Source organism: Amblyraja radiata, chromosome 18 (genome assembly GCF_010909765.2).
Source record: "Amblyraja radiata isolate CabotCenter1 chromosome 18, sAmbRad1.1.pri, whole genome shotgun sequence".
Classification (NCBI taxonomy): domain Eukaryota; kingdom Metazoa; phylum Chordata; class Chondrichthyes; order Rajiformes; family Rajidae; genus Amblyraja; species Amblyraja radiata.
Genome location: NC_045973.1, coordinates 41,591,782 through 41,608,956, shown reverse-complemented (window position 1 = coordinate 41,608,956; position 17,175 = coordinate 41,591,782). Strand labels below are relative to the sequence as shown.

Sequence of the window (17,175 nt, the reverse complement as noted above, 5' to 3'; positions counted from 1 at the left end):
GATTACATTAATAACAGGTATAACCTAAATATGAGTCCAGTGTCAAAATACACAATGAATATAGACCTCCCGGTCTCTATGTAAATATAGTTAAGTGTTTAAAAGAAAACATATATAAAAAAAACAAAAAGAGAAAAAGAAAAAAAGAGAAAAAAGGAAAACACAAAACTAGAAAAAAAAAGAAAACAGAATCTGGGTTGCAAAGAGTTTCAACAAGTCCCTGTTTGTCGTCACGTCCGTTCCACTGTATAAAGGTAAAAGGATGATTATAACGGTTGGAGAGGGGACAAGTTAAATCTGACACTGAAGTCCCAAGTTGCTGTCAGTGATGCTGCCTTCCTCCCCAAGCTGTGCTGACTTGCAGTCTTCTCCACCACAAACAAAATAAATTAATTGAATTGATGACATTTTCAAGTAACTACAAAATAGCTTTGCTACTTTACACCCTCCAGGTTTTCAAATGACTTACTCAGCTATCATCACTGCTTGGCAAACTGGCCGGCCAAAAAAAAAAACTGATTCTATACGAATGATATACACCATTCGCTGAGAATGGAAAAAAGTTAATATTTTGATCAATAACCATCCACTGATGCTGCTTGACTTAATAACTATCTTCAGCAGTCTGGGTGATTGGACATAGGTCATCATGGTTTCTCCCTCTACAGAAGCTGCCTGACCTGCTGAGTATTGATGGTGAGTGACTGGATAGCATGCAACAAAAGCTTGTACACGTGACAATAAACTAAACTGAAACAGAGTATTCACAACACTTTCTGCTTTTATTTCAGACCCAGCATCTGCAGTGTTTTACAATCCTATTTAATACTCTATTAAATGTTAAAAACATGAGCTAGAAATTGTGCTTGGTCTTCCCTGGTCCCCACTTCATGAAGATCTTTAATACGATTTGCTGGTTGGTTAGACCTTTGGCTTGATGTTAGCACCCAGGATTCCTTCGTGACAACCTAGCAAACACCAAGTTTGGAAAAACAGCTTTTTTTTTAGACCAAATTTCTTCAAGTTGAACATGATCGCTGACCACAAATTCAGACCATATTTTTGAGTAGGACCGCAGTTATTTACAATATATATCAATGATTTAGATGAAGGGATTCAAAGTAACATTAGCAAATTTGCAGATGACACAAAGTTGGGTGGCAGTGTCAACTGTGAGGAGGATGCTATGAGGATGCAGGGTGACATGGACAAATTGGGTAAGTGGGCAGATGCATGGCAGATGCAGTTTAATGTGGATAAATGTGAGGTTAACCACTTTGGTGGCAAAAACAGGAAGGCAGATTATTATCTGAATGGTGACAAGTTGGGAAAAGGGGAAGTACTACGAGATCTGGAGGCCCTTGTTCATCAGTCACTGAAAGTAAGCATGCAAGTACAGCAGGCGGTGAAGAAAGCAAATGGCATGTTGGCCATAACAAGAGGAGGAGTATAGGAGCAAAGAGGTTCTTCTGCAGTTGTACAGGGCCCTTGTGAGACCACACCTGGAGCATTGTGTGCAGTTTTGGTCTCCAAATTTGAGGAAGGACATTCTTGCTATTGAGGGAGTGCAGCGTAGGTTCATAAGGTTTATTCCCAGGATGGCCGGACTGTCATATGTTGATAGAATGGAGCGGCTGGGCTTGTATACTCTGGAATTTAGAAGGATGAGAGGGTATCTTATTGAAACATATAAGATTATTAAGGGTTTGGACACGCTAGAGCTAGGAAACATGTTCCTGATGTTGGTGGAGTCCAGAAGCAGGGGCCACAGTTTAAGAATAAGAGGTAAGCCATTTAGAACAGAGATGAGGAAAAACATTTTCACACAGAGGGTTGTGAATCTGTGGCATTCTCTGCCTCAGAGGGTGGTGGAGGCCGGTTCTCTGGATACTTTCAAGAGAGAGCTAGACAGGGCTCTTAAAGATATCGGAGTCAGGGAATATGGGGAGAAGGCAGGAATGGGGTACTGATTGTGGATGATCAGCCTTGATCACAGTGAATGGTGGTGCTAGCTCGAAGGGCGAATGGCCGAATCCTGCACCAATTGTCTATTGTCTACCACTGTGCCACTATTCTGTACCGGGAAGGGTTTTTTTCCTCATTGATGATCAAAGGAAGACAATTAAATGGCGAATTAGATTAATTGGACCTTTGCCATGATGAATTAATGAAAGCAACAGCTATGCTGTTTTAAGAAGGCATGACTGCCACCTATAATCTTTTTGGATTCCTCACTGAAAAAATAAAGTAAGTAAGTCAATGATGAATATCTGATCGTTGGCACAACTACTGACATTAAATGAAAATTCAACATTATCACAATGCTGGTTTACTTCTCATTCAAATTGAAACTTCTCAACTTTCTCTTTCAAAGTGTGAATCTTCCTTTGCCAGAGAACAAAAATAGCTTAGCAGTGTAATTATTTCTTATACCTACCTTCAAAGCTTTCAATGATCACATAATCAGTGGTACATTTACATTCAAAACTTTAGCATTTTGGTTTTTACTCTTTCGGGTATAGCGTGTGATGTCATGCAAAACGAGCAGTTTTCCCCCCCCCCTCTCTTCTGGTAAGAAATTAAAAAAGCTAAAAGAAGATATGAGGTTACTTTGGCAAGTAAGGTGAAAGTAAATCCAAAGGGTTTCTACAGCTACATTAATAGCAAAAGGATAACGAGGGATAAAATTGGTCATGGCACCATGGGTGGCTCTGCGGCACATGAGGGGGGGGGGGGGGGAAAGAGTGGAAGGGCAATAGTAATAGGGGATTCAATTGTCAGGGGAATAGATAGGCGTTTCTGCGGCCACATACGAGGCTCCAGGATGGTATGTTGCCTCCCTGGTGCAAGGGTCAGGGATGTCACTGAATGGCTGCAGAACATTCTGGAGGGGGAGGGTGAACAGCCAGTTGTCGTGGTGCATATTGGCACCAACGATTTAGGTAAAAAAAGGGATGAGGTCCTACAAGGTGAATTTAGGGAGCTAGGAGATAAACTTAAAAGTAGGACCTCAAAGGTAATAATCTCTGGATTACTACCAGTACCACGGGCCAGTCAGAGTAGAAATAGGAGGATATTGCAGATGAATACGTGGCTTGAAAAATGGTGCAAGGGGGAGGGATTCAAATTTTTAGGGCATTGGAACCAGTTCTGGGGGAGGTGGGACCAGTACAAACAGGACGGTCTGCACCTGGGCTGGAATGGAACCAATGTCCTTGGGGGAGTGTTTGCTAGTGCTGTCGGGGAGGATTTAAACTAATGTGGCAGGGGGATGGGTACAAGAGCAGAGAGGCAGGGGGGTGTAAAATGAGGGTAGAAGCAATAGGTAGCAAGGTGAAAAGTAAAAGTGGCAGGCAGACAAAACCAGGGCAAAAATCAAATAGGGCCACTTTTCAACATAATTGTATAAGGGGTAAGAGCGTTGTAAAAACAAGCCTGAAGGCTTTGTGTCTCAATGCAAGGAGTATTCGTAATAAGGTGGATGAATTGAATGTGCAGATAGCCATTAATGATTATGATATAGTTGGGATCACGGAGACATGGCTCCAGGGTGACCAAGGCTGGGAGCTGAACATCCAGGGATATTCAATATTCAGGAGGGATAGAGAGAAAGGAAAAGGAGGTGGGGTAGCGTTGCTGGTTAGAGAGGAGATTAACGCAATGGAAAGGAAGGACATTCGCTTGGAGGATGTGGAATTGATATGGGTAGAGCTGCGAAACACTAAGGGGCAGAAAACGCTGGTGGGTGTTGTGTACAGGCAACCTAACAGTAGTAGTGAAGTTGGAGATGGTATCAAACAGGAAATTAGAAATGCGTGCGACAAAGGCAAAACAGTTATAATGGGTGACTTCAATCTACATATAGATTGGGTGAATCAAATTGGCAGGGGTGCTGAGGAAGAGGATTTCTTGGAATGTATGCGGGATAGTTATCTAAATCAACATGTAGAGGAACCAACGAGAGAGCAGGCTATTTTAGACTGGGTATTGAGTAATGAGGAAGGGTTAGTTAGCAGTCTTGTTGTACGTGCCCCCTTGGGCAAGAGTGACCATAATATGGTTGAGTTCTTCATTAGGATGGAGAGTGACATTGTTAATTCAGAAACAATGGTTCTGAACTTAAAGAAAGGTAACTTTGAGGGTATGAGACGTGAATTGGCCAAGATTGACTGGCAATTAATTCTAAAAGGGTTGACGGTGGATATGCAATGGAAGACATTTAAAGACTGCATGGATGAACAACAAAAATTGTTCATCCCAGTTTGGCAAAAGAATAAATCAGGGAAGGTAGTGCATCCGTGGATAACAAGGGAAATCAGGGATAGTATCAAAGCGAAGGATGATGCGTACAAATTAGCCAGAAAAAGCAGCATACCAGAGGACTGGGAGAAATTCAGAGACCAGCAGAGGAGGACAAAGGGCTTAATTAGGAAAGGAAAAATAGATTATGAAAGAAAACTGGCAGGGAACATAAAAACTGACTGCAAAAGTTTTTATAGATATGTGAAAAGAAAGAGATTAGTTAAAACAAATGTAGGTCCCTTGCAGTCAGAAACAGGTGAGTTGATCATGGGGAACAAGGATATGGCGGATCAATTGAATAACTACTTTGGTTCCGTCTTCACTAAGGAAGACATAAATAATCTGCCGGAAATAGCAGGGGACCGCGGGTCAAAGGAGTTGGAAGAATTGAGTGAAATCCAGGTTAGTCGGGAAGTGGTGTTGGGTAAATTGAATGGATTAAAGGCCGATAAATCCCCAGGGCCAGATAGGCTGCATCCCAGAGTACTTAAGGAAGTAGCTCCAGAAATAGTGGATGCATTGGTGATAATCTTTCAAAACTCTTTAGATTCTGGAGTAGTTCCTGAGGATTGGCGGGTAGCAAACGTAACCCCACTTTTTAAGAAGGGAGGGAGAGAGAAAACGGGGAATTACAGACCAGTTAGTCTAACATCGGTAGTGGGGAAACTGCTAGAGTCAGTTATTAAAGATGGGATAGCAGCACATTTGGAAAGTGGTGAAATCATTGGACAAAGTCAGCATGGATTTACGAAAGGTAAATCATGTCTGACGAATCTTATAAAAATTTTCGAGGATGTAACTAGTAGCGTGGATAGGGGAGAACCAGTGGATGTGGTGTATCTAGACTTCCAGAAGGCTTTCGACAAGGTCCCACATAAGAGATTAGTATACAAACTTAAAGCACACGGCATTGGGGGTTCAGTATTGATGTGGATAGAGAACTGGCTGGCAAACAGGAAGCAAAGAGTAGGAGTAAACAGGTCCTTTTCACAATGGCGGGCAGTGACTAGTGGGGTACCGCAAGGCTCAGTGCTGGGACCCCAGCTATTTACAATATATATTAATGATCTGGATGAGGGAATTGAAGGCAATATCTCCAAGTTTGCGGATGACACTAAGCTGGGGGGCAGTGTTAGCTGTGAGGAGGATGCTAGGAGACTGCAAGGTGACTTGGATAGGCTGGGTGAGTGGGCAAATGTTTGGCAGATGCAGTATAATGTGGATAAATGTGAGGTTATCCATTTTGGTGGCAAAAACAGGAAAGCAGACTATTATCTAAATGGTGGCCGATTAGGAAAAGGGGAGATGCAGCGAGATCTGGGTGTCATGGTACACCAGTCATTGAAAGTAGGCATGCATGTGCAGCAGGCAGTGAAGAAAGCGAATGGTATGTTAGCTTTCATAGCAAATGGATTTGAGTATAGGAGCAGGGAGGTTCTACTGCAGTTGTACAGGGTCTTGGTGAGACCACACCTGGAGTATTGCGTACAGTTTTGGTCTCCAAATCTGAGGAAGGACATTATTGCCATAGAGGGAGTGCAGAGAAGGTTCGCCAGACTGATTCCTGGGATGTCAGGACTTTCATATGAAGAAAGACTGGATAGACTTGGCTTATACTCGCTAGAATTTAGGAGATTGAGAGGGGATCTTATAGAAACGTACAAAATTCTTATGAGGTTGGACAGGCTAGATGCAGGAAGATTGTTCCCGATGTTGGGGAAGTCCAGGACAAGGGGTCACAGCTTAAGGATAAGGGGGAAATCCTTTAAAACCGAGATGAGAAAAACTTTTTTCACAGAGAGTGGTGAATCTCTGGAACTCTCTGCCACAGAGGGTAGTTGAGGCCAGTTCATTGACTATATTTAAGAGGGAGTTAGATGTGGCCCTTGTGGCTAAGGGGATCAGAGGGTATGGAGAGAAGGCAGGTACAGGATACTGAGTTGGATGATCAGCCATGATCATATTGAATGGCGGTGCAGGCTCGAAGGGCCGAATGGCCTATTCCTGCACCTAATTTCTATGTTTCTATGTTTCTATGGTCTATCTGCAGAACCAAAAGAGATGGGGGAGATATTGAACAATTTATTTTCTTCGGTATTCACCAAGGAGAAGGATATTGAATTATGTGAGGTATAGGAAACAAGTAGAATAGCTATGGAAACTATGAGATTCAAAGAAAAAGAAGTACTGACACATTTGAAAAATATAAAAGTGGATAAGTCTCCAGGTCCTGACAGGATATTCCCTAGGACATTGAGGGCAGTTAGTGTAGAAATAGCAGGGGCTATGACAGAAATACTTCAAATGTCATTAGAAACGGGAATAGTGCCCGAGGATTGGCATACTGCGCATGTTGTTCCATTGTTTAAAAAGGGTTCTAAGAGTAAACCTAGCAATTATAGACCTGTTAGTTTGACTTCAGTGGTGGGCAAATTAATGGAAAAGATACTTAGAGATTATATATATAAGCATCTGGATAAACAGGGTCTGATTAGGAACAGTCAACATGGATTTGTGCCTGGAAGGTCATGTTTGACTAATCTTCTTGAATTTTTTAAAGAGGTTACTAGGGAAATTGATGAGGGTAAAGCAGTGGATGTTGTCTATATGGACTTTAGTAAGGCCTTTGACAAGATTCCTCATGGAAGGTTGGTTAAGAAGGTTCAATTGTTGGGTATAAATGCAGGAGTAGCAAGATGGATTCAACAGTGGCTGAATGGTAGACGCCAGAGAGTAATGGTGGATGGCTGTTTGTCAGCTTGGAGGCAGGTGACTAGTGGGGTGCCTCAGGGATCTGTGTTGGGTCCACTGTTGTTTGTCATGTACATCAATGATCTGGATGAAGGTGTGGTAAATTGGATTAGTAAGTATGCAGATGATACTAAAATAGGTGGTGTTGTGGATAATGAAGTAGTTTTCCAAAGTCTACAGAGAGATTTAGGCCATTTCGAAGAATGGGCTGAAAGATGGCAGATGGAGTTTAATAGCTGAGTCTCACGTTGAGAGTTGACACAAGGAGGTAACCAGAGTTAAAACTCATGGTAATAACGTACGATTAACGTACGGAACTCATGGACGCAACTTAGAGACTCGTGGCGCTAACGGCAGGTACTCGTGTAACTTGTCGACTCTTGCAAAAAATCAAACATGTTTGAAATTTTCCACGAGTCAATTTTACTCTTGTGGTTAAGAATTGAAACATTTTAACTAGTTGTAATAACGTAGTGACCTGTGCGTTTACCTTAGTGTATCGTGAGTCTACCGTGGGAACTCTTCAACTCAGCGGGCAGGCAGCAGCAGATTGTGGCTCCCTTCAGTTTCCCAGCGACAATCACCTGCCTTATGGTGCGATCATGCACTGTTGTAGGTCTCCTTTGCACGTCGGTGTTTCTGTCTTTATCCACTCATTGTTGGCCCTATCTGGCACCACCCCCACCTACACCCCTCTGCTTCCCGGCCATGTGTGTGACCCCTTCCCTCCCCTCTCCAGTCCATTGCACCGGCATGGGGGCTTTGCACTGTCTTCATGGCAGCGATGCCAGCAGGTCAGTGCCAGTCGCCCCGGGGCAGTCGCTCCCTTCAGTTTCCCAGGGAGTCAGGACGGGACTGGAGTTGGGAGGGAAAGGTGGTGGTTTGGGGGGGGGGGGTTAGGTGAGCAGGAGAGTGGGGTTGTTTGCAGTTGCAGAGGGAGAGGGCAAGGGCGGTACAGTTCCCAGTCTCAGCTCCTGTCCAGGGGGATGGCCGGAGACGTCAGGACCAACGGGACACCGACCCCCAGGCTCACCAGGCCCACTGCAAGCACGGAGAACCCAGAGACCCACAGCCAGCAGCAACTCCAGACCAGCGCCCCTCCAACTCCAGAGGAACACGCTCCCCGTAGGGGCAGAAGCTGATGGTGTGCAAGGTACGTCTTGTTCTTGGGATGGCGGATGAGGGGGCGCAGCTCGGGCTGTGGGCGAACTGCCACTTGTCGCCGTAGCGGCCCATCGGGGAGCGGATTCCTCTGGAGTTGGAGCGGGGCTGGGCTGGAGTTGCTGCTGGCTGTGGGTCTCTGGGTTCCCCGTGCTTGCAGTGGGACTGGTGGGCCTGGGGGTCGGTGTCCCGTTGGTCCTGACGTCTCCGGCCACCCCCCTGGACAGGAGCTGAGACTGGGAACTGTACCGCCCTTGCCCCCTCCCTCTGCAACTGCAAACAACCCCACTCTCCTGCTCACCTAACCCACGCATCCTCCACCCCCCCCCCCCCCTCACCTTTCCCTCCCAACTCCAGTCCCGTCCCGACCCCCTGGGAAACTGAAGGGAGCGACTGCCCCGGGGCGACTGGCACTGACCTGCTGGCATCGTCGACGTGAAGACAGTGCAAAGCCCCCGCGCCGGTGCAATGGGCGGGGAGCTGGAGAGGGGAGGGAAGGGGTCACACACATGTCCGGGAAGCAGAGGGGTGGGGGTGGGGGTGGTGACAGATAGGGCCAACAATGAGTGGAGAAAGACAGAAACACCGACGTGCAAAGGAGACCTGGAACAGTACATGATCTCTCTCGCGTTATGGCAGGTGATTGTCGCTTGCCCGCTGTTCCTGACGCTAAAGCCTTGGGATCGTTGCCCTTCGTGTTGGCGTGGAGGGGGAGGGGGGTATTGTGCTGTTTGATTGCCCCCTGCTATCCCAGGGACAGGGAGACACAGCGGCTTTTGAGACTGGTGGGCAATCACTTCCAAAGTGTCTGCCCACACAGTCAGTACACCTCTCCTACACTTGTCTCCCGCACTAAGATCACCCCGCAGAGAATGATCCCAGCCTAACCCAAGAGCCATGTCACCCCAGACAGATTAATGACCCCCCCCCCCCCCCCCACCCTCTCTCCACCTCAACTCATGCCTGGGCACCAAAGCAGTTCAGGAGGCGAACCCTGAGCTCCGTCTCACAACAATCTGATGTGTACATCCGTCCACATTCAAAGATTTAATCTCCCGTCTCCCCGCAGTGTGTAGACATGGCAGTAAATTCAATTAAAACATATCAAACCTGTGTGTTTCAAACAAATCATAAGTATAACTACTCTGGCACTGGATGGTGCGCATTTTCCCTTTGTAGGTCACATCAATAGATGCGGCCGCGCTGAATTCTATCTTTAAAACAAAGCCACAGGATGGAGAGGTCTTCTTTAACACTGTTGCTTATTAAAACATAACACTGTTGCTTATTAAACAAACCTTCAATCAGGATTGGCTCAAGAGTAACTCGGGAGACGAACTTGGAACATCGCAGAAATGACAAGTAAACGGCAAACTTGTCATACCCGTGGGAACTCGGTTAAACTCTTGATCATACACTTGCAATCTCGTACACAGTCTTTCACTCGGGGTACCTCTTGTGTCAACTCGCAACGTGAGACTCAGCTTTAATGCTGATAAGTGTGAGGTGCTACATCTTGGCAGGACAAATCAAAATAGGACGTACATGGTAAATGGTAGCGAATTGAGGAATGCAGTTGAACAGAGGGATCTAGGAATAACTGCATAGTTCCCTGAAGGTGGAATCTCATGTAGATAGGGTGGTAAAGAAAGCTTTTGGTATGCTAGCCTTTATAAATCAGAGCATTGAGTATAGAAGTTGGGATGTAATGTTAAAATTGTACAAGGCATTGGTGAGACCAATTCTGGAGTATGGTGTACAATTTTGGTCGCCCAATTATAGGAAGGATGTCAACAAAATAGAGAGAGTGCAGAGGAGATTTACTAGAATGTTGCCTGGGTTTCAGCAACTAAGTTACAGAGAAAGGTTGAATAAGTTAGGTCTTTATTCTCTGGAGCGCAGAATGTTAAGGGGGGGACTTGATAGAGGTCTTTAAAATGATGAGAGGGATAGACAGAGTTGACGTTGACAAGCTTTTCCCATTGAGAGTAGGGAAGATTCAAACAAGAGGACATAACTTCAGAATTAAGGGACAGAAGTTTAGGGGTAACATGAGGGGGAACTTCTTTACTCAGAGAGTGGTAGCTGTGTGGAATGAGCTTCCAGTGGATGTGGTGGAGGCACATTTAAAAATAAATTGGATAGGTATATGGATGGGAAGGGAATGGAGGGTTATGGTCTGAGTGCGGGTAGATGGGACTAGGGGAGAATAATTGTTTGGCACGGACTTGTAGGGCCGAGATGGCCTGTTTCCATGCTGTAATTGTTATATGTTATATGTTATACTTGTTAATTCCACATTTCATTCACCTTCTCCCATTGACTTCATCAAACACACAGTTTGTGCTATTTATTCCCTTGCCTTTACCACCCTCCTTCAACTAACTCCACCACCACTTCAGTCAGTCCATCTGTTCTAATCTCACTTTATCAAAGACCTTCCCTTTAGTTCTCTTCCTACTTCCCCCACGTTGTCTGCAACCTTAAACCTTGGGATTTTCCCCCAACATTTCTCAGTTCCGATGAAAGGTTATCAACCACAAATGTCGATTCTGTTCCTCCTTCCACACGTGCTGCCCGAGTATTACCAGACATTTCTGACATAACGCCAAATCTTGCATCAAAAATCAAATAATTAGCAGCTTCAGCTGCACAATAACATTGTAATTCCTCAATGCTAGTACTGAATAGAAACATAGAAAATAGGTACAGGAGGTGGCCATTCGGCCCTTCGAGCCAGCACCACCGTTTATTTAATAATATTCCACCTGTACATTCCTGTTGAAATTACCTTAGTTTGCAGTTTAATAATACTTAATAAACACTTCTAACACTAAATTACAAAATCTGTCACTTAACAAATAAACACTAAATACTTTAATCAAAAATCAATGTTGCACCATGTAGAAAAAAATTATACTTAAACCAAATACCTCTTATACGGACACTAAAATTCCAAATGTAATAAAACATTTCATATCATTGTCTTTCCCGTTAACAAATTGTCCATTTACCACTGTGCGCTGCTTGTTCGGTAAGTAAACCCGTATCGTGCCTCCAGCTTTGTAAGTATCTGCCAATTTGCCCTCTTGGCGATATGCAAAATGATGGGCGAAAGTGGGGGAGACCGATGCTGCAACATCATGGAAAACATCTTGTGCACTGAAGCCGTTACTGATGGACTTCCAGAATCCCATATTATACTCCATTCTGATGAGACGCACAGGAGGTCTGTGAATAAAGTAGACACAAATCAAACGCAGAATGATTCAATCATTTTACACAGCCCCCCAGTATTCAATATTTACCAACCTCCGCAATGCATCAATAACAATTATATTTTATGTAGCGATGTAATAACAACAACAAAAAATCCAGTGCTGATGAGTTTTTTTTTGGTTCAATCGGAGTGAGAACATCAGATTCAAAGATGCACTTCCTCACAGAGATTGATCTTCCAATCCACGCTCTGAAAATGGCTCCCCGGCTTAGAGTCGCAAAATGGTTCCAAACGGAAGGCTCAAGTAAAACATGCTCCTCAGAATTCCACAGCTGGACATAGACTGCACAGTAACAATCCGTTTGAGTTCTGCTTCCTCAGTGCCTCAGCACATTTGATTTAGTGGCCATCAAAATCTTAAAGTTTTTTTTTAACACAATAAAATGCAATCAAGTTCAAGATTCATATGATTTATTAAAATTCACAATTCAAAATCCAGAAATCTATAACTACAGCACAACTGCTGCAGTTATCACCAATCCTTGTCATGTTTGATTCACTATTAAGTTATTTTTGCAGGTTGCACAGATTCCAAGCATTGTTCAGAATTTACTTAACAACTGTTATTCTTACAAATAGTAAAACCGTACCAAATACCCATCATAAAAGACCTTCTCCACCTGTGGCCACAAACTATGCAAGCTGAAGACTAGTCACTAACATCAATATCCACTGGATCAGTGCCAGCCATTATATTGAAGGAAATTATCCATCTCAGTGCCAGAAACGACATCACTTTGCTTTAATGCAGAAGCAATTATTGTCAAACTGCCAGCATGTCCATAGAAGTACCTTACACAGGAATGTCACAAGGCAATGCTGTAAGACTGCTCTGAATAGGATGGCAGCTACACATCCTAATATGTGCTGCATTTGTTTCATCTTTTTGATGCTTTTGTTGGGGGTATGCATAATCACAGAATGGGTACTATGAAACAAAGCTATTTTGGCCCGATGGGTCAAGATAAATATGGCTTGCCCAATCTTCCACTTTCTCCCCAAAGCCCTTCAAGTTCTTTCCTTTCGGATACTTACCCAGTCCCTTTTGAAAGTGTCAAATGAATCTGCCTCCACCACTCACTCTGGCAGTGCACACAACGCTCTAACCACTTGGAGTGTTCAACAGATTCAGATTCAGATTCAATTTTAATTGTCATTGTCAGTGTACAATACAGAGACAACAAAATGCATTTAGCATCTCCCTGGAAGAGCGACATAGCAAATGATTTGAATAACACCTCCCTCATGTCACATTTGGTTCCTCTTCGTTGTGCTCTGAACCATGAATACCGGATAAGACAAACAGAGCTGCAATGTCTATGTCGCTGCTATGGGCACGTAGACAAAGATCCTTGGAATCAGTGGGTTAACTAACATATGATGAGCATTTGACAGCACTGGGCCTGTACTCGCTGGAGTTTAGAAGTATGAGGGAGGACCTCATTGAAACTTAACAAACAGTGAAAGGCTTGGAGAATGTGGATGTGGAGAGGATGTTTCCGCTAGTGGGAGAGTCTAGGACCAGAGATCAAGGTATGGGTGATGTTTCGGGTTGAGACCCTTCTTCCCGTCACCCATTCCTTCTCTCCAGAGATGCTGCCTGTCTCGCTGAGTTACTCCAGCTTTTTGTGTCTATCTTTGGTTTAAACTAGCACCTGCAGTTCCTTCTTGCACAGAGATAGATAGATTCTTGATTAGCACGGGTGTCATGGGTTTATGTGGTGAAGGCAGGAGAGGGGGAGAGGGGGAGAGGGGGGGGCAGCCATTGCTGGCATGCAGTACTGCAAAGTATTGCTAACTTAGCTGATCAGTGCCGAGACAAGAACAAATATTTACTCCTGTTTCTTTATTCTTGCTATCAAAAATGTGAGGGAATGTGCGCACGTAAGTATTTAGTGGCGAGAGGGTTGGGTTGAGTTTTGATACTTTCTACACTCGCTTGCCATTATCATTATCGTGCAAGAATGAACACCTGGGCAATGCATTGGAAATTGTTATGGCTGTGCAAATTCCTCCCAGCGTGAATATTAGGAAGAGGAACACTGGAATAAAATTGGAGTAATAATATTTACGAAATAATGCAACTCCATGAACAGTGAACAAACTATGCGTTCAACCTCAAATGGGGATATAATAATATACACAATATTCGGTGATCTAAGTGCGGAACTATCCACTCTGGCCCAAGCCAGTTTGGTTACAACACTGAAATCTACCCAACAATATGGAAATGTGCCCAGATAGATCCTGTTCTTATAAAGTAGGATATTTCCAATCTGGATTAATTACTGACCAATCCGTCCGCTATTATTTATCAAAGTGGTGGAAGATGTCATCAACAAGGCCATGTCACGACACTTACTCACCAATACACTGCTCACTGATGCCCAAACTGGGTTTCACCAGCACTTGGCTCTCTACCCCATCATAACCTTGGGGCGAACAGGTGAATTCCAGAGGTGAGATAAGGATAATGAATTTAGTTTAGTTTGGTTTAGAGATAAACCGTGGAAACAGGCCCTTCGGCCCACCGAGTCTGCACCAACCAGCGATCTCCACACATCAACATTATCCTACATACACACTGGGGAAATTTTACATTAATACAACCTAAAACCTGTACGTCTTTGAAGTGTGGGAGGAAACGGAAGATCTCGGAGAAAATCCATGTAGGTCATAAACGTACAAACTCTGTACAGAGGGTACCCGTAGTCAGGGTCGAACCCGCATGTCTGGCGCTGTAAAGCAGTAGCTCTACTGCTCTGTCTTGACATCATTAATCTTGACATCATGGTAACATTTGACCAAGAGTGGCATCAAGGCATCCTGCCAACACTGAAGTCAATGGGCATCAAAGGGAACACACTCCAATGATTAGAGACATACTAGCAGGAAGGAAAATGATTATGGTTGTTGGAGGATAATCATCCCAACCCTGTAACATCAGAGTTATTGAATGCAGATTGCTAAAACCAATCATTTCCACCTGCTTCATCAATGGTCTTCCTTCTGTACAAAATCAGAATTGGGAATATTTACTGATGATTACAAAAAGTTCAATTCCATTTGCAACTCCTCAGCAAATAAAGCATTCCAAGCCTGCATGCAACACGTCTTGGGTAACATTCAAGCATGGGTTGATAAGTTACAAGTAACATTCAAAGATAGTGTCAGGCAGTAACAATCTCCCTCGAGTGTTTAACCATCCACCCCTGGCATTCATTGCATTAGCCAGTTGAGTCCATTCCATGTTTGTGTTTATCTTCGGTTTAAACCAGCATCTGCAGTTCCTTCTTACACTATTAATATCCTGTCGGTCACCATTGACCAGAAGCTCAACCAGAGCAGCTATTTTAATGCAGGAACAAGTATAGATCCTGCAGCAAACCTTACAGCATTTCCACTACCTATACAAAGGAGTCAAATGGAATATTCTTAATTTGCCTGAACCAGTGTAGTTCTGACATTTAAGATGCCACCCAGGCCAAAGCAATCAATATGATTACCACACCATCCAGCACCCTCGTATTCATTCCTTCCACTGTCAATGCACAGTGACTACCATCTAGAAAGTGCACAAATAATTGCTCAGCATGACTATTCCAACAGCATCTTCCATTCCTGCACTCATCCAACGAGGCCAAGCCACCAAACACACAATTATATCTTTGACTACATGGTCTTCTCCCGTCATACAGTCCTGATTTGTTAATATATTATATAGACTTCATAAAGAAATGTGTGAAGGACTGCATCCCGACAAAAACCTTCCAAGTGTTTCCCAATCAGAAGCCTTGGATGAACTTTGAGATCCGCACTCTCCTGAAGACCAGACACCGGGCATTCATGTCTGATGATACAGTGGTCTACAAGAAGTCCAGATACGACCTTGGTAAGGCCATCAAAAAGGCCAAAAGGGACTTCTGCTCCAAGCTGGAGGGTGAGACAGATGTTCGGCAGCTGTGGCGGGGCCTGAATGCAATCACCTCCTACAAGGTGAAATCAGGAGGTAGCTCGTATGTCAGCGTAGCATCACTCCCCGACGTGCGTTTACGCACGCTTTGATAGGGGAAGACTGATGAGCCGCCAGTCGGCGTGATGGTATTTCAGTCACAGTCACAGATGAAGTGCTTTGAGAGGTTGATTACAGATCAACAGTGGATGCGATCTCGCTGGCTCTCCACTCCGCCCTGGACCACTTGGACAACAAAAACTCATATGTCAGGCTGTTATTCATTGATTACAGCTCGGCATTTAATACAATTATCCCCACCAAACTCGCAGAACTGGGTCCCTGCGCATCTCTCTGCAATTGGATCCTCGACTTCCTCATTCACAGACCACAGACTGGTCGAATTGGTGGAAATGTGTCAGCCTTGATAACAATCAGCACGGGAGCACCTCAAGGCTGCGTGCTCAACCCCCTGCTGTACTCACTCGATACTCATGATTGCGTAGCTGGTCATAGTGCGAACTCCATCATCAGGTTTGCTGACGACACCACTGTTGTGGGACGTATCACTGATGGGGATGAGTCAGAGTATAGAAGAGAGATCGACCGACTGACCAAATGGTGCCAACACAATAACCTGGCCCTCAACACCAGCAAAACCAAGGAACTGATTGTGGACTTTCGAAGAGGTAGGATGGGAACCCAAAAGTCCTGTTTATATCAATGGGTCGATGGCGGAAAGGGTCAGGAGCTTCAAATTCCTGGGCGTGCACATCTCTGACGATCTCTCCTGGTCCGAGAACACTGATGCAATCATAAAGAAAGCACATCAGGGCCTCTATTGCCTAAGAAGATTACGGAGAGTCGGTTTGTCAAGGAGGACTCTCTCTAACTTCTACAGGTGCACAGTAGAGAGCATGCTGCCCGCATGCTTCCGTATTCATGCCTTCTATAATTCTGTTGTGCTGAAGCAAAGCAAGAATGTCATTGTCCTATCTGGGACACATGACAATAAACTCTCTTGAATCTTGAATCTATATTACTGCTGGAATGTTCCGACCAACGGTTCTATAGGAGTAGCTTCACGAGATGTATTGAATGTATTCCAAGTGATGGCTCACTATCACCTTCTTAAGAGCATTTAGGAATCGGCAATAAATGTTGCCTTCATCCTGAAAATGAAAGTAAAGGGCCTGTCCCACTTATACGATTTTTTCGGCGACTTGCCGGCATCCGTCATAGTCGCAGCAGGTCGCCGAAAATGTGCAAAATGTTGAAAATCCAGCAGCGAACAGATAAAGGTACGACTCTTTGGGCGACTACTCATGACCAAACAGGCGTCACCGTGCAACATGTCGCCTGTTTGGTCGTGGTGACGCCTGTATGGTCGTGTGTAGTCCGCCCAAAGAGTCGTATCGTATTCTGGTCGCCGCTGGATTTTCAGCATTTTTAAAATTTCGGCGACCTGCTGCGACTATGACGGGTGCTGGCAAGTTGGCGAAAAAAATTGCGTAAATGGGACCAGCCCTTTAGGGAACGTAATTAACACTGCAGCATTAACTCACTGCACTGATTACAACAATATGTCAAAGGCAATCGGATAACCTCAGGAACAGGCATTGACACGGATTTCTTTAACCTTACTCACAAATATCAAGTCTTATTGCAAAGTTAATCGTCGTTGTATTTACTTCTAATTCAAAATTATGCAGGCAAAATGAGGAAGTGA

At 44.3% G+C, this 17,175-nt stretch overlaps 1 protein-coding gene across 2 annotated transcripts in view; it reads right to left on the bottom strand.

The window, feature by feature from the left end:
- raf1 (Raf-1 proto-oncogene, serine/threonine kinase) overlaps positions 1-17,175 on the bottom strand; it is a 76,657-nt gene that overhangs the window by 31,189 nt on the left and 28,293 nt on the right. For both annotated transcript variants that reach the window (XM_033037228.1, XM_033037227.1), the window contains exon 2: positions 11,229-11,445. In XM_033037228.1, coding sequence (XP_032893119.1) covers positions 11,229-11,423 — 195 coding nt within the window. In that variant the 5' untranslated portion in view covers positions 11,424-11,445. The remainder of the gene's footprint in view (positions 1-11,228; positions 11,446-17,175) is intronic.